The sequence below is a fragment of the Mobula hypostoma genome, chromosome 27 (genome assembly GCF_963921235.1).
Source record: "Mobula hypostoma chromosome 27, sMobHyp1.1, whole genome shotgun sequence".
Classification (NCBI taxonomy): Eukaryota; Metazoa; Chordata; class Chondrichthyes; order Myliobatiformes; family Myliobatidae; genus Mobula; species Mobula hypostoma.
This window is the reverse complement of record NC_086123.1, coordinates 39,258,461-39,283,756: the sequence shown is the minus strand read 5'-3', so window position 1 is coordinate 39,283,756 and position 25,296 is coordinate 39,258,461. Positions and strand designations below refer to the sequence as shown.

The 25,296-nt window shown below is 44.5% G+C and overlaps 1 protein-coding gene across 1 annotated transcript in view; it reads right to left on the bottom strand.

The window, feature by feature from the left end:
* Positions 1–25,296, bottom strand: part of slc7a4 (solute carrier family 7 member 4) — a 305,139-nt gene that overhangs the window by 3,738 nt on the left and 276,105 nt on the right. Inside the window, exons 3-4 of the mRNA XM_063034328.1 lie at positions 6,100–6,767; positions 412–520 (exon numbers count right to left, since the gene is read on the bottom strand). Of these exons, the coding sequence (XP_062890398.1) occupies positions 412–520; positions 6,100–6,767 (777 nt within the window). The remainder of the gene's footprint in view (positions 1–411; positions 521–6,099; positions 6,768–25,296) is intronic.

Sequence of the window (25,296 nt, the reverse complement as noted above, 5' to 3'; positions counted from 1 at the left end):
GGACAGATACATGGATGGGAGGTGTATGGAGGGATATGGTCTGCGTGCAGGTCAGTGGGACTAGGCAGAAAATGGTTCAATACAGCCAAGAAGGGCCAAAAGGCCTGTTTCTGTGCTGTAGTTTTCCTATGGTTTCTATGGTTTCCTCATTTATCAAAAATACAGTGAATTGTGGTGTTTATGTTACCAGCCAATGCACCAAATGATGTGCTGTTAAGTGCTTTATGCCAATACCTTGCGAGACTGGGGAGCTGTTTAGGAGCTAGAGGTTTGATGCTGCCTGACCTGCTGAATTCCCCTTTTGCAGTTTTTGTGTGTTATGTTAACAATATCCCAGATTCACAAATCTCCAAGCAGGTCAACACGACCTCAGTAAATAGGGAAACAAGTGATAGAATGAAGTTTTCATACCTATAGCTAACCAAATGGCAAATCTCACCCAGGTCATCAAACTGAGCTTTAACATCAGGAACACGTTCAGTAAAATACTCACAGCTGGAATCAAGGGCACCAGTGGAACCTGTGGAGATATAATGTATCAGTAATACAACTCATTGTAAATTACATTGAAGTAACAAGGGAAGTTGAGTATAGGAGCAAAGAGGTCCTCTGCAGTTGTACAGGGCCCTGGTGAGACCACACCTGGCGTATTGTGTACAGTTTTGGTCTCCAAATTTGAGGAAGGACATTCTTGCTATTGAGAGAGTGCAGCGGAGGTTCACGCAATTAATTCCCGGGATGGCGAGACTGTCATATGTCAAAAGATTGGAGCAACTGGGCTTGCATACTCTGGAATTTAGAAGGATGAGAGGGGATCTGATTGAAACATGTAAGATTATTAAGGGATTGGACACGCTGGAGGCAGGAAGCATGTTCCCGATGTTGGGGGAGTCCAGAACCAGAGGCCACAGTTTAAGAATAAGGGGTAGGCCATTTAGAACAGAGTTGAGGAAAAACTTTTTCACCCAGTGAGTTGTGGATCTGTGGAGTGCTCTGCCTCAGAAGGCAGTGGAGGCCAATTCTCTGGATGCTTTCAAGAAAGAGTTAGATAGAGCTCTTAATGATAGCGGAGTCAAGGGATATGGGGAGGAAGGCAGGAACAGGGTACTGATTGTGGATGATCAGCCATGATCACAGTGAATGGCAGTGCTGGCTCGAAGGGCCGAATGGCCTACTCCTGCACTTATTGTCTGTTATCCTCACCAGATCAATTGAATAGGCTTTTAATTACTAGTTTAATTAGTTTGGCACAACATTGCTGTTTCTGTGCTGTATTGTTTTAAACTAAGTGGCCACTTTATTTGGTACCTCTTGTACTTAATAAGGTAGCCACTGAGTATATGTTTGTAGTCTTCTTTTGCTGTAGCCCATCCACTTTCTTCACCAAACAATCTCTGCCTTACATCCAATGACTGGAACTCCACAGCCGTTTATGACAATGAATTCCGCAGATTCACCACTCTGGCTAAAGAAATTCTTCCTCATTTCATTTAAGATAAGATTAGATTTATCTGCTACATGTGTATCGAAACAAACAGTGAAATGCCTCGTTTTGTGGGGATTGTGCTGGACAGGTCTCCAAGTGTCCATAAGACCAAGGAGCAGAAGTCGGCCATTCGGCCCATCGAGTCTGCTCCGCCATTTTATCATGAGATGATCCATTCTCCCATTTAGTCCCACTCCCCCGCCTTCTCATCATAAACTTTGATGCCCTGGCTACTCAGATACCTGTCAATCTCTGCCTTAAATACACCCAATGACTTGGCCTCCACTGCTGCCTGTGGCAAAAAATTCCATAGATTCACCACCCTCTGGCTAAAAACATTTCTTCGCATTTCTGTTCTGAATGGGCGCCCTTCAATCCTTAAGTCATGCCCTCTCGTTCTATACTCCCCCACCATGGGAAACAACTTTGCCACATCCACTCTGTCCATGCCTTTCAACATTCGAAATGTTTCTATGAGGTCTCCCCTCAATCTTCTAAACTCCAAGGAAGAGCGGAGAAACGTTGTCTTGCACCTTCCTCACTTCTCGCATAAACTCCAGCCTCTGCTGTCTTTCCCGCCAGTGTCCCTTTCCAGTCAACTTTGGCCAGTTCCTCTCTCATGCCACTGTAATTTCCTTTACTCCACTGAAATACTGACACATCAGATTTCGGCTTCTCTTTTTCAAATTTCACAGTGAACTCAATCATGTTATGATCACTGCCTCCTAAGGGTTCCTTCACCTCAATCTCCCTAATAACCTCCGGTTCATTACACAATACCCAGTCCAGTACAGCCGATCCCCTAGTGGGCTCAACAATGAGCTGTTCTAAAAAGCCACCTCGCAGACATTCTACAAATTCTCTCTCTTGAGATCCAGTGCCGACCTGATTTTCCCAATCCACTCGCATGTTAAAATCCCCCACAATTATCATAACACTGCTCTTCTGACAAGCCTTTTCTATTTCCTGTTGTAATTTCTAGTCCACATCACTGCAGCTGTTTGGAGGCCTATAAATAACTGCCATCAGGGTCCTTTTACCCCTGCGATTTCTTAGCTCAACCCATAAGGATTCTGTACCTTCCAATCCTATATCACCTCTTTCTAATGATTTAATATCATTTCTTACCAATAAAGCCACGCCTCCCCCTCTGCCTACCTTCCTATCCTTCCGATACACCGCGTATCCTTGGACGTTCAGCTTCCAGAGACATGCATCCTTTAGCCACGTCTCAGTGATGGCCACAATATCATACCTGCCAATCTGTCCAGCACAATCCCCACGGCATTTCACTGTTTGTTTTGATACACATGTGGCAGATAAATCTAATCTAATCTTAAATGAAATGAGGCAGAGTGGGGAAAAAACTTCTGGTTGGCTGTTGGTGACCAGTGGTGTTCCACAGGGGATGGTAAAAAGAACTGCTCCTTTTCACATTATACACGAATGATTCGGATGATGTAATTGATAGTTTTATGGCCTAGTTTGCAGACAATATAAAGACAGGTGGAGGAGCAGGTAGTGTTGAGAAAGGACTTGGACAGATTGGGAAAATGGGCAAAGAAGTGGAAGATAGTGTAGGGAAGTGTATGGTCATGCACTTTGGTGGAAGGAATAAAGGCATAGTCTGTTTTCTAAATGGGGTTAAAATTCAAAAACCAGAGGTGTAAAGGGATTTGGGAGTCCTCATGCATGATTCCCTACAGGTTAACTTGCAGGTTGAGTTAGTGGTAAGCAATGCAAATGCAATGTTAGCATTCATTTTCAAAGGACTAGAATTTAAGGCCAAGGATGTGATGCTGAGGCTTTATAAGGCATTGGTCAGACTGCACTAGTACTGTGAGCAGTTTTGGGCCCATTATTTAAGAAAAGGATGTGCTGGCATTGAAGAGAGTCCAGTGGAGGTTCACAAGAATGATCCCATGAATGAAAGGGTTAACAAATGAGCGTTTGTTAGCTCTGTGCCTGTACTTGCTGAAGTTTAGAAGAATGAGGGGGATCTCATTGAAGCCTATCAAATTTTGAAAGACCTAGACAGAATGGATATGGTGAGAATGTTTCCTGTAGAGGGTGATTCAAGGACCAGAGATCCTTAAGACCATAAGACGTAGGAGCAGAATTAAGCCATTCAGCCCATCGAATCCACTCCACTATCCATCATGGCTGATCCCACTCAATCCCATGTACCTGCCTTCTCGCCATAATCCCTTTGATGCCCTGACCGATCAGGAAACTATCAACTTCCGCCTTAAATATACCCACGAGCTTGGCCTCCACTGCAGTCTGAGGCAGAGCATTCCACAGATTCACCACTCTCTGGCTAAAAAAAAAAAAATCCACCTTTCCTCCATTCTAAAAGGTCATCCCTCAATTTTGAGGCTGTGCCCTCTCGTTCTGGATACCCCCACCATAGGAAACATCCTCTCTACATTCACCTTTTCTAGTCCTTTCAACACTAGATGGTCGTCCATTTAGAATGAGGATGAGATGGAATTTCTTTAGCCAGAGAGTGGTGAATCTGTGGAATTCACTGCCACAGGTGGCTGTGGAGGCCAAGTCATCGGGTATATTTAAAGCAGAGGTTAATGGGTTCTTGATTAGTCAGGACATCAAAGTTTACAGGGAGAAGGCAGGAGAATGGTGTTGAGGGGGAAAAAAATCAGCCACAGCAGAATGGCGGAACATCTAATTGTGTTATAACATACAAACTCCTCTCAGACAGTGGAGAGAATCAAACCCCTATTTTACAGCTAGCTGCTGTAAAGCATTGCACTAACCTTTAGGCCATAAGATATAGGAGCAGAATTAGGCCATTTGGCCCATCGTCATCATGGCTGATCCAATTTTCCTCTAACCACTGCAAGTACTGTTCTAAAGGTATGTCGCTTTATTCTGAATCTGTGCTCTGGGATCTTAGACTCTCCTACTATGGACACATCCTCCACATGCCCACTCTATCCAGGGTAGCCCTGAGACAGAGAGTCAGTGCTGTTGCGGAAAGCATGTATGGGCGAGGATCTTAGCATGTGCCAAGAGCAGCGTTTAGAGAAACACGAGATAGATTGAATATTCTGTATGGGTGGATCCAAAATGTGAAGGGTGGAATTTGACTTGGACTTCATGCTGGATAACTGGTTAATTGTTCATGACTCAGGAATACACTCAGTGGCCACTTTATTAGGCACATCTGTACACCTGCTCGTTAATGCAGAAATCATGTGGCAGTAACTCAATGCATAAAAGCAGGCAAACATGGTCAAGAGGTTCAGTTGTTGTTCAGACCAAACTTCAGAATGGGGAAGAAATGTGATCCAAGTGATCTAACCCTAATGATTTTGGTGTCAGATGGGGTAGTTTGAGTATCTCAGAAACGGCTGATCTCCTGGGATTTTCACGCACAACAGTCTCTAGTGATTACAGAGAATGGAGTGGAAAAACAAAAAAGCATCCAGTGAGCAGCAGTTCAGTAGAACCCACTATTCATAGCACTTTGTGCAACAATTTATCTTTCCAATTATTGCTGTCAAGTTTGCATACTTATACCAGAAAGCATCAGTTTATGAGACACAAGAGATTCTACAGATGCCATAAATCTTGAACAACACACACAAAGTGCTGGATGAACTCAGTGAGTAAGGCAGCATCTATGGAGGGGAATTAAACAGTCGACTTTTCCGACCTACAGTCCTGATGAAGGGTCTCGGCCAAAATGCCGATTGTTTATTCTTTTCCATAGGTGCTGCCTGACCTGCTGAGTTCCTCCAGCATGTTGTGTGTGTTGCCACAGAGTGTGAGCTGAAATGGCAGGCTAAGTCTTAAATGAGGAAATAATAGATAGAATTTATTTTCTGATAGGTTTATGACCTAGAACACCATTTCAGTTCAAGATCTAATTCAGCTTGCATGATGCTGAGAGATATTCTAGGATGCACTGGGACACATTGTCGCCAATGTAACCTGGAGGCATTGGGTGTTTCTGGCCTTTCAACATCAGACACCCTCACACACTTTCTGCCAGTGATAACTCAAACCATTCAAAGTCAAACTTCAAAGTAAATTAAGTACATATTTGTCACAATATTCTTCTTTGTGAAGAATTTACAGGAAAATAAAGGAATACAATAGAATTTAAGAAAAGTACTGTACATAAGCAAAGACTACCAAACAACCAATATGCAAAAGAAGACAAATCAAGCAAATTAAAAAATAATAATAGTACTGAGAACATGAGTTGTAGAGTCCTTGAAAGTGAGTCTGTAGGTTGTGGAGTCAGGATTAGAGTCAGGTTTAACATCACTGACATGTGTTGTGAAATTTGTTGTTTTGTGGCAGCAGTACAACATAATACAGTAAAAAGCTATGAATTACAATAAGAAATACTGTATATTAAAAAATTAAATGAGTAGTACAAAATAGTGAGGTAGTGTTCATGGGTTCATTGTCCATTTAGAAATCTGATGGTGGAGGGGAAGAAGCTGTTCCTGAAACACTGAAGAGCAGTTACTTCCCCTCCACCTCCAGAATTTGGAGTTGAGGTGAGGGAAGTTATCCATGCCAGTTCTGTGTCATGCCAAACTCTGCCTGAGATGACAGCGAAGCTTGCAAGGACTTACCTGAAAGGTACTCAGTTTTTGCTGCTGCTCATGAATCCATATGAGGAACAAGCTGAGGAGAAAGCCAGTTGTAAAGAAGATGGTGAATAAAATGAAAGCCCACTGTGGCAGATGGAGGTAGCTACTACCAAAGATCACTATGCAACCCAGGCAAGCCGAACAGCCCACCAGAGTGACTACTGCCACTGTCACAATTTCTCCTGGAGCAAAGTCATCCAGGAAGCGTAAATAAGGCTCAAAGGAGGACTTCAGTTGACCTGGCTGCCTTTTCACTTTGGTTGACTTTTGCCTCTCCACCAGCTGGAGTTTATCCGAAAAAGACTCATACTCTTTCAGTCCCCCACTGTCCTGGGGTTCAGGATTTTGACTTGGTGCTGGCAACTGGGTAGAGTCGGGTTTTTCCACCCGGTATCGCAACGCAATGATGCTGGCAGCGACGAAGGTGTAGGCCAGCAGTGTTCCGATGGATAGGAACTGCACCAGAGATTCCAGGTCAAACACTAGTGCCATGATGGCCATCAGGATTCCAAAGGCCACAATGCCGATCACAGGGACCTTGGTGATCGGATTCACCTGTGAAAACACCTTGAAGAGCAGTCCATCCTCAGACATGGCGTAGGCAATCCGGGGGAGGGAAAAGAGGTTGCTGAGGAGAACTGTGTTCATTGCTTGAGAAGAGGGAGAAGAGAAAAGAGATTAATGACATTCAAGTGATAAACCAAGAAAAACACCATCTCCGTGGGGCGCGGGGTATCAGGTGGCACCATAACATGGCAGTTAGTGTAACACCAGCAATCCTGGTTCAATTCCACCACTGTCTGGAAGGAATTTCTATGTTCTCCCCATGATCATGTGGGTTTCCTTCCACATGGCAAAGATGTACAAGTTAGTAGGTTAATGGGTCACACAAACAACAGGAATTCTGCAGATGCTGGAAATTCAAGCAACACACATCAAAGTTGCTGGTGAATGCAGCAGGCCAGGCAGCATCTCTAGGAAGAGGTACAGTCGACGTTTCAGGCCGAGGCCCTTCGTCAGGACTAACTGACTTCCTTCAGTTAGTCCTGACGAAGGGCCTCGGCCTGAAACGTCGACTGTACCTCTTCCTAGAGATGCTGCCTGGCCTAATGGGTCACACAGGTGTACTTGGCCAGCATGGGCTCGTTGGGCAGGAAGAATCTGTTACCATGCTGTGTCTCTAAATGAATAAAATAAAGATGAGTTAGATCATGTTGAACATCGACTATGGCATTCATTTAGCTCACTTGGATATAACTGGAGTGGCAACAAAACCTCAACTGTGCAAACCAAGGCTTCTCCCTGATGGCCTTTTGACAGCTCATGTTATCTAAAGATTTTCCCACCTCTGGATGAGTTACAATATGTGTAATTTTTAAAAGTTGCTTATAAATAGCAACTCCCAACTGCCAACTGTACATCGGTAACCAAAAGATTGAACAAAAGACCTGCTTTAATTACCTTGGTAGCTTTATATTGCAAGATGCTAGAAGTAAAGTAGAAATAAAAAAAAAGACTTGCCATTGTCAAAACCAACTTTCAAAAAGTGAAGCAACACACATCAAAGTTGCTGGTGAACGCAGCAGGCCAGGCAGCATCTCTAGGAAGAGGTACAGTCGACGTTTCAGGCTGAGACCCTTCGTCAGGACTAACTGAAGGAAGAGTTAGTAAGAGATTTGGAAGTGGGAGGGGGAGATCCAAAATGATAGGAGAAGACAGGAGGGGGAGGGATGGAGCCAAGAGCTGGACAGGTGATTGGCAAAAGTGATACGAGAGGATCATGAGACAGGAGGCCTAGGGAGAAGGAAAAGGGGGAGGGGGGAAAACCCAGAGGATGGGCAAGGAGTATAGTCAGAGGGACAGAGGGAGAAAAAGGAGAGACAGAAAGCATGTGTGTATAAAAATAAATAACAGATGGGGTACGAGGGGAAGGTAGGGCATTAGCGGAAGTTAGAGAAGTCGATGTTCATGCCATCAGGTTGGAGGCTACCCAGACGGAATATAAGGTGTTGTTCCTCCAACCTGAGTGTGGCTTCATCTCTACAGTAGAGGAGACCGTGGATAGACATATCAGAATGGGAATGGGATGTGGAATTAAAATGTGTGGCCACTGGGAGATCCTGCTTAATCCCTTTTGCCAATCATCTATCCAGCTCTTGGCTCCATTCCTCCCCCTCCTGTCTTCTCCTATCATTTTGGATCTCCCCCTCCCCCTCTCAAATCTCTTACTAGATCTTCCTTCAGTTAGTGCTGATGAAGAGTCTCGGCCCAAAACATCGACTGTACCTCTTCCTAGAGATGCTGCCTGGCCTGCTGCATTCACCAGCAACTTTGATGTGTGTTGCTTGAATTTTCAGCATCTGCAGAATTCCTCGTGATTACGTCCAAAAAATGAAACCCATTTTTACCAACAGACACATTTCTATGACAACAAGGCTTAGGTTACTAATATGTTACAACTGGTCAATCTTGCTGTACGCTTCCGAAATGTGACCTGCAACACCAGAACTCCAAAGAAACTTAGAAGCGACAGAAACATGGTTTCTTAGAAGAATGCTGAAAATATTATATAGAGATAGGGTAACTAATGAGATAGTACTCCAAAGTGCCCATACAAGAAGATCTTTAAATGAGAGGAAACTTAAATTCCTGGGTCGTGTCATCAGAAAGGGAGAAACAGAATGCCTTACATTACAAGGCCGCATGCCTGGGAAACGCAGAAGAGGAAGGCACAGAAGAAAATATATGGACACTATGAAAGAACTAACAGATCTAAGTGTGCGAGATATCATTGATGCAGCATGGGATCGTTCGATGCGGGAAGCCATAATCGCCTAGGTGTGTAACGCGCAAGGCACGTGAAGAAGAAGAATAAATAGCAAGTACTGTGTTTAAAAATGTGATCAAATGGAAGCACATTAAAAACATCAGTGAAAACTAGGGTAGCAGAGTAGCATAGGCGCCCGAAACCTGGGTTCAACCCCGACCTGGGCTGCTGTCTGTGTGGAGTTTGCACGATCCCTCCTGTGACTGTGTGTGTTTTGTCTTAGTGCTCTGGTCTCCACCAACCTCCCAAAGACATATGGGGTGATAGAATAATTGTCTGCTGTAAATTACGTGTAATGTGTAGGAGAGTGATAAAATCTGTGGAGAGAATGTGAGAATAAAGTGAGAATAAAACACTGGAATAACATAGGATGAATTGGAATAATGTAAGTGGTTGACTGATGGTTTTGATGGCCCAAAGAGCTTGCTTTCATGCTGGTTGTGCAGTTGAGAGGCCAGATAGGAAGTTTTTCCTGAAAGATGGTCAGAATCTGGCACCATTGCTGCTGTCAGAAGAAGGCGGTGGACGATTCTGTGTCAAGGAGGCCTGATGTTACAAACACCACATATAAACCACATTACCCAGCAGAACTGTCGGCTTGTTATTGGTACGATTAGCCCAATGGTATGATTACCCAGCAGAACTGTCGGCTTGTTATTGGTACGATTAGCCCAATGGTATGATTACCCAGTAGAACTGTCGGCTTGTTATTGGTACGATTAGCCCAATGGTATGATTACCCAGTAGAACTGTCGGCTTGTTATTGGTACGATTAGCCCAATGGTATGATTACCCAGCAGAACTGTCGGCTTGTTATTGGTACGATTAGCCCAATGGTATGATTACCCAGCAGAACTGTCGGCTTGTTATTGGTACGATTAGCCCAATGGTATGATTACCCAGCAGAACTGTCGGCTTGTTATTGGTACGATTAGCCCAATGGTATGATTACCCAGCAGAACTGTCGGCTTGTTATTGGTACGATTAGCCCAATGGTATGATTACCCAGTAGAACTGTCGGCTTGTTATTGGTACGATTAGCCCAATGGTATGATTACCCAGTAGAACTGTCGGCTTGTTATTGGTACGATTAGCCCAATGGTATGATTACCCAGCAGAACTGTCGGCTTGTTATTGGTACGATTAGCCCAATGGTATGATTACCCAGCAGAACTGTCGGCTTGTTATTGGTACGATTAGCCCAATGGTATGATTACCCAGTAGAACTGTCGGCTTGTTATTGGTACGATTAGCCCAATGGTATGATTACCCAGCAGAACTGTCGGCTTGTTATTGGTACGATTAGCCCAATGGTATGATTACCCAGCAGAACTGTCGGCTTGTTATTGGTACGATTAGCCCAATGGTATGATTACCCAGTAGAACTGTCGGCTTGTTATTGGTACGATTAGCCCAATGGTATGATTACCCAGTAGAACTGTCGGCTTGTTATTGGTACGATTAGCCCAATGGTATGATTACCCAGCAGAACTGTCGGCTTGTTATTGGTACGATTAGCCCAATGGTATGATTACCCAGCAGAACTGTCGGCTTGTTATTGGTACGATTAGCCCAATGGTATGATTACCCAGTAGAACTGTCGGCTTGTTATTGGTACGATTAGCCCAATGGTATGATTACCCAGTAGAACTGTCGGCTTGTTATTGGTACGATTAGCCCAATGGTATGATTACCCAGCAGAACTGTCGGCTTGTTATTGGTACGATTAGCCCAATGGTATGATTACCCAGTAGAACTGTCGGCTTGTTATTGGTACGATTAGCCCAATGGTATGATTACCCAGTAGAACTGTCGGCTTCTCGTTGGTATGATTAGCCCAATGCCATTACATTTTCATTCAGAGATACAGCATGTATTCGAGGAAGTAACAAGCAGGGTGGACAAAGGAGAGGTAGTGGATGTCATTTACTTGGCTATTCAGATAGGAGTTTGATAAGGTGCCACACATGAGGCTGCTTATCAAGATAAATTCCTGCGGCATTACATGGAAGATACTGGCATGGATAGCGGAATGGCTGACATGCAGGAGGCAGCAAATGGGAATAAAAGGGGCCTTTTCTGGTTGGCTGCCAGAGACAAATGGTGTTCCTCAGGGGTCAGTATTAGGACTGCTACTTTTCATTGTTTGTCAATGATTTAGATAGTGGAATTGATGGTTTTGTGGCAAAATTTGTGAATGATATGAAGATAGGTGGAGGGGTAGGTAGTGATGAGGAAGCAATGAGATTGAAGCAGGACTTAGACAAATTGGAAGAATGGGCAAAAAGGTGACAGATGGAATAGTGTTGGGAAATGTATGATAATGCATTTTGGTAAAAGGAACAATAGAGCAGACTATTATCTAAATGGGGAGAAGGTTCAAACATCAGAGGTGCAAAGGGACTTAGGAGTCTTCGTGCAAGACTCCCAGAAGGTTAATTCACAGGTTGAGTCTGTGGTAAAGAAGACAAATGCAATGTTGGTATTTATTTCAAGGGGAATAGAATATAAAAGCAAGGAGATAATGGCGAGCCTTTATAAGACACTAGTCAGGCCGCACTTGGAGTTAACAGTATCTCAGGAAGGATGTGCTGACATTGGAGAGAGTCCGGGGAGGTTCACGAGGCTGATTCCAGGAATGAAGGGGTTAACAAGCATTTGGCAGCTTTGGGCCTGTACTCACTGGAATTTAGAAGAATGCAGAAGGGATCTTATTGAAACCTACCGAATGTTTAAAAGACTAGATAGGGTGGATGTGGAGAGGATGTTTCCTATGGTGGGGGTATTCAGAATAGAGGGCACATCCTCAAAATTGAGGGATGACCCTTTAGAACAGAGGTAAGGAGGAATTTTTTTTAGCCAGAGGGTAGTGAATCTGCCATAGACTGCAGTGGAGTCCAAGTCAGTGGGTATATTTAAGGTGGAAGTTGATGGTTTCCTAATCGGTCACGGCATCAAAGGATATGGCGAGAAGTCAGGCATGTGGGGTTGAGCAGGATCCGGGAGCAGCCGTAATGGAATGGCGGTGCAGACTTAACATAAGAAACAGGAGTAGGCCATCTGGCCCATCGAACCTGCTCTACCATTCATAAGATCATGGCTGAATGGCCTAATTCTCCCCCTATGTCTTGCAGTCCCTTTTGGCCCAATGAGCGCATGCTATCCATTACATCCTTGTAATTAACCTTCAACTTGTACGCCTTTGGAATGTGGGAGGAAACCAGAGCACCCAGCGGAAAGCCTTGTGGTCAAGGAGAGAATATACAAACTCAAGTATGATGGCAGAATATAGTATGAATGGTAAGACTCTTGGCAGTGTGGAGGATCAGAGGGATCTTGGGTTCCAAGTCCATAGGATGCTCAAAGCAGCTGCGCAGGTTGACTCTGTGGTTAAGAAGGCATTCATCAATTGTGGAATTGCATTTAGGAGCCAAGAGGTAATGTTGCAGCTATATAGGACCCTGGTCAGACCCCACTTGGAGTACTGTGCTCAGTTCTGGTCACCTCACTACGGGAAGGATGTGGAAACCACAGAAAGGGTGCAGAGGAGATTTACAAGGATGTTGCCTGGACTGGGGAGCATGCGTTATGAAGACAGGTTGAGTGAACTTGGGATTTTCTCCTTGGAGCGACGGAGGATGAGAGGTGACCTGATAGAGATGTATAAGATGATGAGAAGCATTGATCGTGTGGATAGTCAGATTTTTCCCAGGGCTGAAATGGTTTCCACAAGAGGGCACAGGTTTAAGGTGCTGGGGATTAGGTACTGAGGAGATGTCAGGGGTAAGTTTTTTTTACTCAGAGAGTGGTGAGTGCGTGGAATGGGCTGCTGGCAATGGTGGTGGAGGAGGATACATAGAAACATAGAAAATAGGTGCAGGAGTAGGCCATTCGGCCCTTGGAGCCTGCACCGCCATTTATTATGATCCTGGCTGATCATCCAACTCAGAACCGATAGGGTCTTTTAAGAGACTTTTGGATAGGTACATGGAGCTTAGAAAAATAGAGGGCTATGAGTAACCCTAGCAATTTCTAAGGTAGAGACATGTTTGGCATAACTTTGTGTGCCGAAGGGCCTGTATTGTGTTGTAGGTTTTCTACATTTCTATGTTCCTCACAAACAGCAGCAGAATTGAACCCAAGTCTCTAACATCATCACGGTAACTGTTACTCTGCTGTGCTACTCCTTAATTAAAATATTCGCAAGGTGTTCTTCAAGAGCAGAAGCAGACGAAAACACTGATTTTTGTCTACTGGGCTGGATAATCCTTGTGAATTTCCCAGGCCTTGGATCAAGGGCTGAGTAATGGGATTAATGTGCATTGGTAGCCACTAGTCAGTGTAGATGAATTCTGCTCTATGATTCTATCACCATTTCCATGGTAAGGAAAGTGTACAGCATGCCTGCTTTTCTTAGTTGAAGCACTGAGTTCTCAAGTCAAGAAGTTACGTTGCAGTTTTATAAAACTCTGGTTCAGCTGTATCTGCATTCATTTCTTGCCTCCCCTGTACAGGAAGGATTTGGAGGCTTTAGAGAGGGTGCAGAAGAGGTTTACCAGGATGCTGCTTGGATTAGAGGACAAACAAAGAAAATTTGCAATTGCTAGAAATCCAATCAACACACACATGCTGGAAAAACTCAGCAGGCCAGGCAGCATTATAGAAAAAGTACTGTCGATGTTTCGGGCCGAGACCCTTTGGCAGGACTGATTAGAGGACATGTGTTCTGAGAAAAGTTGACCAAACTAGGATTGTTTTCTCAGGAGTGGTAGAGGCTGAGGGGAAATCTATATAAGTTTATAAACTTCTGGAAGGCAGAGATAGATTAGACATCCAGTAAATATCCTTTCTCAGGGTTGAAATGTCTAATAGCAGAGAACATGCATTTAAGGTGAGAAGGAAAGTTCAAGAGACGTGTGGGACAAGTTTTTTTTATACACAGAGTGGTTGATGTCTGAAACATGCTGCTGGTCGTAGTGAGGGCAAATACGAGAGACCCTTAAGAGTCTCAGATAGGCACGGGAATGTGCAGAGAAAAGAGGAGTGTGGACATTTTGTAGGCATAGGGATTAGTTTAATTAACAACAGTTTGATGTGGATCTAAGGGTCTATACTCTAAGCAACTGGGTGTAGGTTTACTTGTAGTTTCAGGCCTCCTTGCTGGTACAGAAGACTGGGAGCTGAACCTTCCAGCTCCACTGGGCAGAGCTGGACCACAGAGATGTGGGAGAGCCCAGGCAGGGTGAGAGTCTCTAGTTTCATCTGGGATTCTGGGCAGACAGGGTGGAGAGGTTTGGAGCGGAACAATTAGAACAATTCCATTTCAAAGCTTGCAGCTAACTAAAACAGTGTCCTTCATTAAACCCAAACAGGCTCCATGTTCATTACCCTTAACACTGGAGCCAGGAGACAAAAACACCACAACTAGTATGGAGACAGAGGAGCCTCACTCTGACTTGCTAAGGAAATGCAGGCGATCTGTGACTGGCTAACTTGTGGGCCCCTTCTTCCATAGTCCACTGTTCCCTCCTATCAGAGTCCTCCTTCTTCAATTGTTTATCTCTTCTACCTATCACCTCGCAGTTTCCCATTTCATCCCTCTCCCCCACCCATATTTCCCCTCACCTGGTCTCACTCGTCACCTGCTATCTTTCTCTTTCTCTCCCCATCCCCAATTTTATTCTGGCTTCTGCCCCCTTCCTTCCCAGTCCCGATGAAGGGTCTTTTTCTCCATAGATGCTGCCTGACCTGCTGAACTCCCCCAGCGGTTTGTTTGCTGCTCCAGACTCCAACATCTGCAGACTCTCTTATTTCAGACTTTAATTACAGATGCAGAACTTACAAGGATGAGCTGCTACCATTGTATTCAGTCCCCTCTATCTATGAGCGTGGACGTCCATTTTAAAGTCCCCTCCAGAGATGATGTGAACAAGCCTGTCCTTGTTGTGACCGCCCATGCCTCTCTTCACAAATAACACCCAGTCTGCATACAATAAGATGTTTAAAGTGAAGATTGCCCAATTGCCAGCCAGCAGCATGCTCTCACACTACTGTAGGAATTATTCAGAGTTATAGAAAAGTACAACACAGAAACAGGCTTTTCAGCCCATTTAGTCCATCCCCATACCCTTTAAACTGCCACTCTTATCGACTTGCAATGGGACCATAGCCCACCATAGCCCTACCATCCCTGTACCTATCCAAACTTCTCTTAAACATTGAAATCAAGCTCCCATGCACCACTTGCGCAGGTAGCTCATTCCACAATCTCACTATCCTCTGAGTGAAGAAGTTCCCTCTCATGTTCCCCTTAAAATTCTCACCTTTCACTCCTAACCCATGACATTCTGGTTGTAGTCCTACCCAACCTCCATAGAAAAAGCCTGCTTGCATTTATCCTATCTATACCCCTCATAATTTTGTATTTCTCTATCAAATTTCCTCTCAATCTTCGACATTCCAAGGAATTTAGTCCTAATCTATTCAACCTTTCCTTATGACTCAGGTCCTCCCAACCCAGCAGATTTTCTCTGTACTCTTTCAACCTTATTTACATCTTCCCTGCAGTTAGGTGACCAAAACTGTGCACAGTACTCTTTTAGGCCTTGCAATGTCTTATACAACTTCAGCATAACATCCCATCCCCTGTACTTAATGCATTTATTTATGAAGGCCAATATCCCAAAAGCTTTCTTTACAACCCTATCTACCACTTTCAATGAATTATGGATTTGTATTCCCAGATCCCTTTGTTCTACCACACTCCTCAGTGCCCGACCGTTCACTGTGTAAGACCCACCTGGTTGGTCCTACCGAAGTGCAAAACCTCAGACTTGTCTGCATTAAATTCCATCTGCCATTTTCAGCCCATTTTTCCAATCGGCAACCCATGCCTGGTATGGCAAGGCCTTGGCTCTGCACACTTCCAATGATGGGGGAGAGCAGTGCAACGGATAGACGTGACATGGTCCAGATAGAGGTACGGAACCGTGAGGACAAAAGGTGTAATGAACCGGAAGTGATTAGAGAGATTGAGGTGAAAGAACCCTTAGGAGGCAGTGATCATAACATGATTGAGTTCACTGTGAAATTTGAAAAAGAGAAGCTGAAATCTGATGTCGGTATTTCAGTGGAGTAAAGGAAATTACAGTGGCATGAGAGAGGAACTGGCCAAAGTTGACTGGAAAGGGACACTGGCGGGAAAGACGGCAGAGCAGCAGTGGCTGGAGTTTATGTGAGAAGTGAGGAAGGTGCACGACAAGTATATTCCAAAAAAGAAGAAATTTTTAAATGGAAAAAGGATGCAACCATGGTTGACAAGAGAAGTCAAAGCCAAAGTTAAAGCAAAGGAGAGGGCATACAAGGAAGCAAAAATTAGTGGAATACAGAGGATTGGGAAGTTTTTAAAACCTTACAAAAGGAAACCAAGAAGGTCATTAAGAGGGAAAAGATTAACTATGAAAGAAAGTTAGCAAATAATATCAAAGAGGATACGAAAAGCTTTTTCAAGTATATAAAGAGTAAAAGACAGGTGAGAGTAGATATAGGACCGATAGAAAATGATGCTGGAGAAATTGTAATGGGAGATAAGGAGATGGCAGAGGAACTGAACGAGTATTTTACATCAGTCTTCACTGAGGAAGACATCAGCAGTATACTGGACATACAAGGGTGGCAGGGAAGAGAAGTGTGCACAGTCACAATTATGACAGAGAACGTACTCAGAAAGCTGAATAGTCTAAAGGTAGATAAATCTCCTGGACCAGATGGAATGCACCCTCATGTTCTGAAGGAAGTAGCTGTGGAGATTGCGGAGGCATTAGCGATGATCTTTCAAAAGTCGATAGATTCTGGTATGGTTCCGGAGGACTGGAAGATTGGAAATGTCACTCTGCCATTTAAGAAGGGGGCAAGGAAGCAAAAAGGAAATTATAGACCTGTTAGCTTGACATCGGTGGTTGGAAAGTTGTTAGAGTCGATTATCAAGGATGAGGTTACAGAGTACCTGGAGGCATATGACAAAATAGGCAGAACTCAGCATGAATTCCTTAAAGGAAAATGCTGCCTGACATACCTATTACAATTTTTTGAGGAAAATACCAGTAGGCTAGACAAGGGAGATGCAGTGGATGTTGTATATTTGGATTTTCAGAAGGCCTTTGACAAGGTGCCACACATGAGGCTACTTAACAAGATAAGAGCCCATGGAATTACGGGAAAGTTACATACGTGGATAGAGTGTTGGCTGATTGACAGGAAACAGAGAGTGGGAATAAAGGGATCCTATTCTGGTTGGCTGCCGGTTACCAGTGGTGTTCCACAGGGGTCCGTGTTGGGGCCGCTTCTTTTTACATTGTACATCAACAATTTGGATTATGGAATAGATGGCTTTGTGGCTAAGTTTGCTGATGATATGAAGATAGGTGGAGGGGCCGGTAATGCTGAGGAAACGGAGAGTCTGCAGAGAGACTTGGATAGATTGGAAGAATGGGCAAAGAAGTGGCAAATGAAGTACAATGTTGGAAAGTGTATGGTTATGCACTTTGGCACAAGTAATAAATGGGCAGACTATTATTTAAATGGAGAAAGAATTCAAAGTTCTGAGATGCAACTGGACTTGGGAGTCCTCGTACAGGATACCCTTAAGGTTAACCTCCAGGTTGAGTCGGTAGTGAAGAAGGCGAATGCAATGTTGGCATTCATTTCTAGAGTATAGAAGCAGGGGTGTGATGTTGAGGCTCTATAAGGCGCTGGTGAGACCTCACTTGGAGTACTGTGGGCAGTTTTGGGCTCCTTATTTAAGAAAGGATGTGCTGACGTTGGAGAGGGTACAGAGAAGATTCACTAGAATGATTCTGGGAATGAGAGGGTTAACATATGAGGAACGTTTGTCCGCTCTTGGACTGTATTCCTTGGAGTTTAGAAGAATGAGGGGAGACCTCATAGAAACATTTCAAATGTTGAAAGGCATGGACAGAGTGGATATGGCAAAGTTGTTTCCCATGATGGGGGAATCTAGTACGAGAGGGCATGACTTAAGGATTGAAGGGCGCCCATTCAGAACAGAAATGCAAAGAAAGTTTTTTAGCCAGAGGGTGGTGAATCTATGGAATTTGTTGCTACGGGCAGCAGTGGAGGCCAAGTCATTGGGTGTATTTAAGGCAGAGATTGACAGGTATCTGAGTAGCCAGGGCATCAAAGGTTATGGTGAGAAGGTGGGGGAGTGGGATTAAATGGGAGAATGGATCAGCTCATGATAAAATGGCAGAGCAGACTCGATGGGCCGAATGGCCAACTTCTACTCCTTTGTCTTATGGTCTTATCAAAGGCAATGGAGTTGGTGTCACAGGGCACCTAGACAAAACGGGATCTTCCCAAGCGCAAGATCATCTGGGCAGAGCTTTGGAGACTGGAGCCTTTCCACATTTCTTTGCTTCTGCAGTCCGTGTATAAACTCTCTCTATACCATTACCGCTGCATATGTGGGGGCTGAGAGAGAACCCTAAGTGCATGCTTTGTGGTCAGTGGAGTTCACTGGCACACATACCCTCAGGATGCAAAACAGCTTTAACACAAGGATGGTATAGGTGGCGCTACGACAAGGTCCTGCTGTCCCTTGCTGACACATTGGAGCAGGAGAGGTGTAAACAGACACCAGCTAGCAGACAGACAAACAATGCAGTCATTTTCATTAAGGAGAGGGCCACACCAGTCATATTAAAGAGGCCTAAATCCAATCTGCTGCAAACTGTCAAATCATGGGAGATGAGGGTTGATGTGGGAGGAAGCTGCAGTTCCCGGAGGTGGTGCAAACCACACTTCCACCAGACATCATACTGTGGTCCACGGAAGACAAGAAAGTCATCCTGGTGAAGCTCACAGTACCATGGGATGAAGGATGTGAGGAGGCTCATGAGAGGAAGGCCCTGAAGTACCAGTCCTTAGTCCAGGAGTGCAAGGACAATGGATGGCAGACATGGCTGTTCCCCGTGGAGATCGGCTATAGAGGGTTCCTGGCAAGGTCAGCATGGAGGTTGCTGCCTGCACTGGGCCTTGATGAAAAGAGCAAGAACCAAGCAGCTCACAGGATGGGGGAGGGGGAAGCAGAAAGAGCCTCTTGCAGGATATGGAGCAGGCGAGAGGAGTTGAGCTGGAAATCAGAAGCAAATGGGCAGTTTCTTGGCCACCACTGCTGACCTGCCAGCTGGAGGGTGTAGAGGTTAAGAGTCGAAACACTCTATGAAGATTGGGCACTGTCTGATCACATCTGCCACTGGCCAAAGGCAACAGTGACCTCATCAGGTAACTGAAGAGAGCACCTGGTGTATGATGCAAGCAACTGATGCAAATCCCTCTGCAAACCTCTACAGCCCCAGTCTTGGTGTTATCCAATAATTTGCTGATTCATTTAACCATGTTATCATCCAGATCATTGATATAAATGACAAACAACAATAGACCCATCACCAATCCCTGTAACACACCACTAGGCATAGGACTCCATTCAGAGAGGCAACCATCTACTTGCCACTCTCTGGCCTCTCCCACAAAGCCAATGTCTAATCCAGTTTAATACCTCATCCTGAATGCCGAGTGACTGAACCTCCTTGACCAGCCTCATCAATTTCTGCACTTGGCTCCCTTAGGGTCAAACCCTAGGGACTTATCCACTCTGATTTGCCTCAAGGGAGCAAACACCTCCTCTATAATCTGTACAGGGTCCATAAAGTTGATGCCACTTTGCCTCACTTCTATAGACTCTAAATCCATCTCCGGAGTAAATACAGATGCAAAGAATTCATTTAAGATTTCCCCGAACTGTTTTGGCTCCACACATGGACTACATTCTGGTCTTCCAGAGGACCAATTTTGTACCTTGCATCCTTTTACTCTGAATATATTAGTAGAATCCCTTGGGATTCTCTTTCACTTTGTCTGCTACAACAACTTCATGCTGCCATTTAGCCCTCCTGCATTCTTAAGAGTTCTCTTGCATTTATTATACTTGAGAAGCACCTTATTTGTTCCTGCTACTGCAGAAAACAGCCTGACCCCATCCACTCTTGCTAGATCATTTCTGATACCATCAAAACTGGTCTTTCTCCAATTTTAGAATCTCAACCCAGACCTATTGTTTTGCATATTTACTTTAAATCTAATGGCATTGTGGTCACTGGATGTTAACTACACAAACTTTTGTCAGCTGCCCTGTTTAATTCCTTAATAGCTGATCCTGTTTCATTCCTTAATAGCAGATCAAGTATTGCACACTCTCTCACTTGGACTTCTACATACTGTTGAAGGAAATGTTCCTGACACATTTGACAAACTCGATTCCATCTAGTCCTTTTACCTACTACACCGACTACAACAACCTTATTTTTCTTGCAACAATTTGTGATCTCTCTACAAATTTGTTCCTCTGTATCTCTTGGATTGTTGGGTGGTCTGTAATATAGTGCCAATAACGTGGTCATATCTTTATTATTTTTCAGTTCCACCCATAAATGCTCACTAGATGAGTTCTCCAGTCTGTCCTAACTGAGCACTGTTGTGACATTTTCCCTGACGAGAAACCTTTGTCACGTCAAAAACAATGGAACCCTGGAATATTGAGCTGCCAGTCCTGTCCCCCCTGCAACGAAGTCACACTAATGATTACCATATTTCCAGATGTTGATCTATGCACTGAGCTCATCCACCTTTCTAACAATACTTCCTGCATTGAAATTGGGAGAAATTGTTATGGGAAACAGAGAAATGGCAGACAAATTTAATAAATACTTTGGATCTGTCTTCACTAGGGAAGACACAAGCAATCTCCCAGATGTATGGATGGGACAAGGACATAGGGTAACAGAGGAACTGAAACAGATTGACATTAGGAAGGAAACGGTGATGAGTAGGCTGATGGGACTGAAGGCTAACAAATCCCCAGGTCCAGGTGGTCTGCATCCTAGGGTACTAAAGGAGGTGGCTCTGGAAATTGCAGATGCATTGGTGATCATTTTCCAATGTTCCTTAGATTCAGGATCAGTTCCTGAGGATTGGCGAATGGCTAATGTTATCCCACTTTTTAAGAAAGGAGGGAGGGAGAAAACAGAGAACTATCGCCCTGTTAGCCTAGGATTGGGCCGAGCCAGCATGGATTTACCAAGGGCAAATCATGCTTGACTAATCTATTGGAGTTTTTCGAGGATGTAACCAGGAAGATAGATGCGGGAGATCCAGTGGATGTGGTGTACCTTGACATTCAGAAGGCATTTGATAAGGTACCACATAGGAGATTGGTGGGTAAAATCAGAGCTCATGGCATTGGGGGGAGGATATTGACATGGATAGAAAACTGGGTGGCAGATAGAAAGCAAAGGGTAGCAGTGAATGGGTGTTTCTCGGAATGGCAGGTGGTGACTAGTGGGGTGCCACAGGGCTCGGTATTGGGACGTCAGCTGTTTATGATTTACGTCAATGATTTAGAGGAAGGCATTGTGAATAACATCAGCAAGTTTGCTGATGATACTAAGCTGGGTGGCAGTGTGACATGTGATGAGGATGTTCGGAGAACTCAAGGTGACTTGGATAGGCTGGGTGAGTGGGCAGAAACTTGGCAGATGGCGTTTAATGTGAATAAGTGTGAGGTTATTCACTTTGGGAGCAAGAACAGGAAGGCAGATTATTATCTGAACGGTGTGGAGTTAGGTAAGGGAGAAATACAAAGAGATCTAGGAGTACTTGTTCATCAGTCTCTGAAGGTGAATGAGCAAGTGCAGCAGGCAGTGAAGAAGGTAATGGAATGTTGGCCTTTATTACAAAGGGAATTGAGTACAAGAGCAAGGAAATCCTTTTGCATTTGTACAGCCCTGGTGAGACCACACCTGGAGTATTGTGTGCAGTTTTGGTCTCCAGGGTTAAGGAAGGATATCCTGGCTGTGGAGGAGGTGCAGCGTAGGTTCACTAGGTTAATTCCTGGGATATCTGGACTGTCTTACGCAGAGAGGTTAGAGAGACTAGGCTTGTACACGCTGGAATTAAGGAGATTGAGGGGGGATCTGACTGAGACATATAAGATTATTAAGGACAAGATAGAGGCAGGAAATATGTTCCAGATGCTGGGAGAGTCCAGTACCAGAGGGCATGGTTTAAGAATAAGGGGTAGGTCATTTAGGACAGAGTTGAGGAGGAACAACTTCTCCCAGAGAGTTGTGGAGGTGTGGAACGTGCTGCCTCAGAAGGCAGTGAGGCCAATTCTCTGGATGTTTTCAAGAAGGAGCTAGATAGGTATCTCACATCAAAGTTGCTGGTGAACGCAGCAGGCCAGGCAGCATCTCTAGGAAAAGGTACAGAAACGTCGACTGTACCTCTTCCTAGAGATGCTGCCTGGCCTGCTGCGTTCACCAGCAACTTTGATGTGTGTTGCTTGAATTTCCAGCATCTGCAGAATTCCTGTTGTTTAGATAGGTATCTTATGGATAGGGGAATCAAGGGTTATGGGGACAAGGCGGGAACCGGGTATTGATAGTAGATGATCAGCCATGATCTCAGAATGGCGATGCAGGCTCGAAGGGCCGAATGGTCTACTTCTGCATCTATTGTCTATTGAAATATATACAGCTCAGGATATTGCTCGTACCATATAACAATTACAGCACAGAAACAGGCCATCTCGGCCCTTCCAGTCTGTGCTGAACGCTTACTCTCACCTAGTCCCACTGACCTGCACTCAGCCCATAACCCTCCATTCCTTTCCTGTCCATATAACTATCCAATTTAACTTTAAATGACAATATCGAACCTGTCTCAACCACTTCTGCTGGAAGCTCGATCCACAGCTACCACTCTCTGAGTAAAGAAGTTCCCCCTCATGTTACCCCTAAACTTTTGCCCTTTTGCTCTCAACTCATGTCCTCTTGTTTGAATTTCTCCTACTCTCAATGGAAAAAGCCTATCCACATCAACTCTGTCTATCCCCCTCAACGTTCTACGCTCCAAAGAATAAAGACCCAACTTGTTCAACCTTTCTCTGTAACTTAGGAGATGAAACCCAGGTAACATTCTAGTAAATCTTTTCTGTACTCTCTCTATTTTGTTGACATCTTTCCTATAATTCGGTGACCAGAACTGTACACAATACTCCAAATTTGGCCTTACCAATGCCTTGTACAATTTTAACATTACATCCCAACTCCTATACTCAATGCTCTGATTTATGAAGGCCAGCATACCAAAAGCTTTCTTCACCACCCTATCCACATGAGATTCCACCTTCAGGGAACTATGCACCATTATTCCTAGATCCCTCTGTTCTACTGCATTCTTCAATGCTCAGCTTTTTCAGTCCTGACTTTGTCTGAGGTTTTACCAACATCTGCCTCCACAACCTCTCCACAAACTGTTCTGGCACTCTGGTTCCCATCCCCCTGTAACTAATTTAAACCCCACCATGCATCATTAGCAAACTTTCCAACTAGGATATTAGTCCCCCTTCAGTTCAAGTGCAAACTGTCCCTTCTGTACAGGTCCCACCTTCCCTGGAAGAGAGCCCAGTGATTCAAAAATTTTATGCCCTCCCTCCTGCACCAACTCCTTAGCCACATGTTAAACTGTATAATCTACCTAGTTCTGGCCTCACTAGCACATGGCATAAGTAGTAATCTTTAACTTAGCACCTAACTCCCTGTGCAGAACCTCATCACTCATCCTAACTATGTCATTGGTATCTACATGGACCCTTCTCCATGGATTGTCGCCTTGTCGTGGTGGAGAAGCTTGTGTGGTCCTGTGATCCTGAGAGCAATGCCGTCTGGAGCTATGCTCTTGGTAGGGTCACCCATGGTGGTAAGGTCGAGGGTGAGGTCCCTAACAAAGAACAATCCAACCAAGACCTCAACAGTGGAACTGGTGGACGAAGTTACTTCGAACTCAACGGCTGTGAAGGTAGATGAAGACTGCAACAAATCTATCAGCTCTAATCGTCGTGGTTTCCATGCCATTGGAATCAATCAGTTGATTTGTGAGGTATCGTGTGCTTCTTGGAGTGCAACATCAAGTACGTGTTAAACAAATACACACACAGGCATCTTCGCTCTGTGGGCCACTTCTTCAGAACGAAGACCATCATCCTTGACCTCGAGGGATAGCCACAACGATGACATGGACCACAAACTCTGGCTGTTCACCCTTCAGAATACTGAGGACTTGATCTGAGATGTTCTGGACCCTGGCACCTGGGAACCAGTGTACCATCTGGAAATCTCACTTTCACTCACAGAACCACCTGTCCTCTACCCTAACGAATTCCCTATCACCACAACACACCTCTTCCCCATTCCCTTCTGAGTCACAGAGGCAGACTTAATGCCAGAGACCTGACCACTGTAACTTACCTTTTAGGTCATTCCCCTATCTGTGATATTCCCATTTATCCCAGAATGAGTCATGATCTGGGTGAAATTGTCAATTGTTGGAGTAATGGCTAAAAAACATTGGCAAGGGTGACTTATTTGTTTACTTATGATGAAGAGGAATTTCTTTAGCCAGAGGTTGGTGAATCTGTGGCACACATTGTCACTGATGCCAAGTCATTGGGCATATTTAAAGCAGAGGTTTATAAATTTTTTTTTGGCACGTGTCTGCATGTCCGTGCGTGCGGCCGTGATGATGTCTTTTTCATGGCTTTTACAAGGTGTGGAGCGAGAGAGAGACTGTGTGGTACGTCACTCCTCACACAGACACTTTCGCAGTATTTTCCCTTTATTCTTATGAGGTCGAGTTGCGAACTTGACACTCAACCCGGCACGGATGGAAAGCATACTCGGGAGCGGAACTGACTAGTTTTGAACCCGGGAACCTCAGCTCCTGGGTCCGGCACTGATGTCGTTGTGCCACCAGCTGACCCTAAGTTTATAAATTCTTAATTAGTAATGGTGTCAAAGGTTACTAGGAGGAGGCAGGAGAATGGGGTTTACATGGATAATAAGTCAGCCATGATAGAATGGTAGAGAAGACACAACGGGCCAAATAGCCTAACTCTGCACTTGTGTCTTATGGTTTTTTTTACTTATTTACTTGTTTATTTGCCTACGTATTTATATGTATTTTTTTTAGAGGTACAGCATGGTAAAAGGCCCTTCTGGCCCAATGATCCCACACTGTCCAATTACACATGTGACTGTGGAATGTGGGAGGAAACCAGAGCACCTGGAGGAAACCAACATGATCACGGGGAGAACGTACGAACTCCACACAGACAGCAGTGGGAATGGAACCTGGATCGCTGGCGCTAAACAGCGCACTGTTACTGTGCCACCTTAAAATGTTACTGAATTTGCTCAATATTTTATTAAAGTAATTGC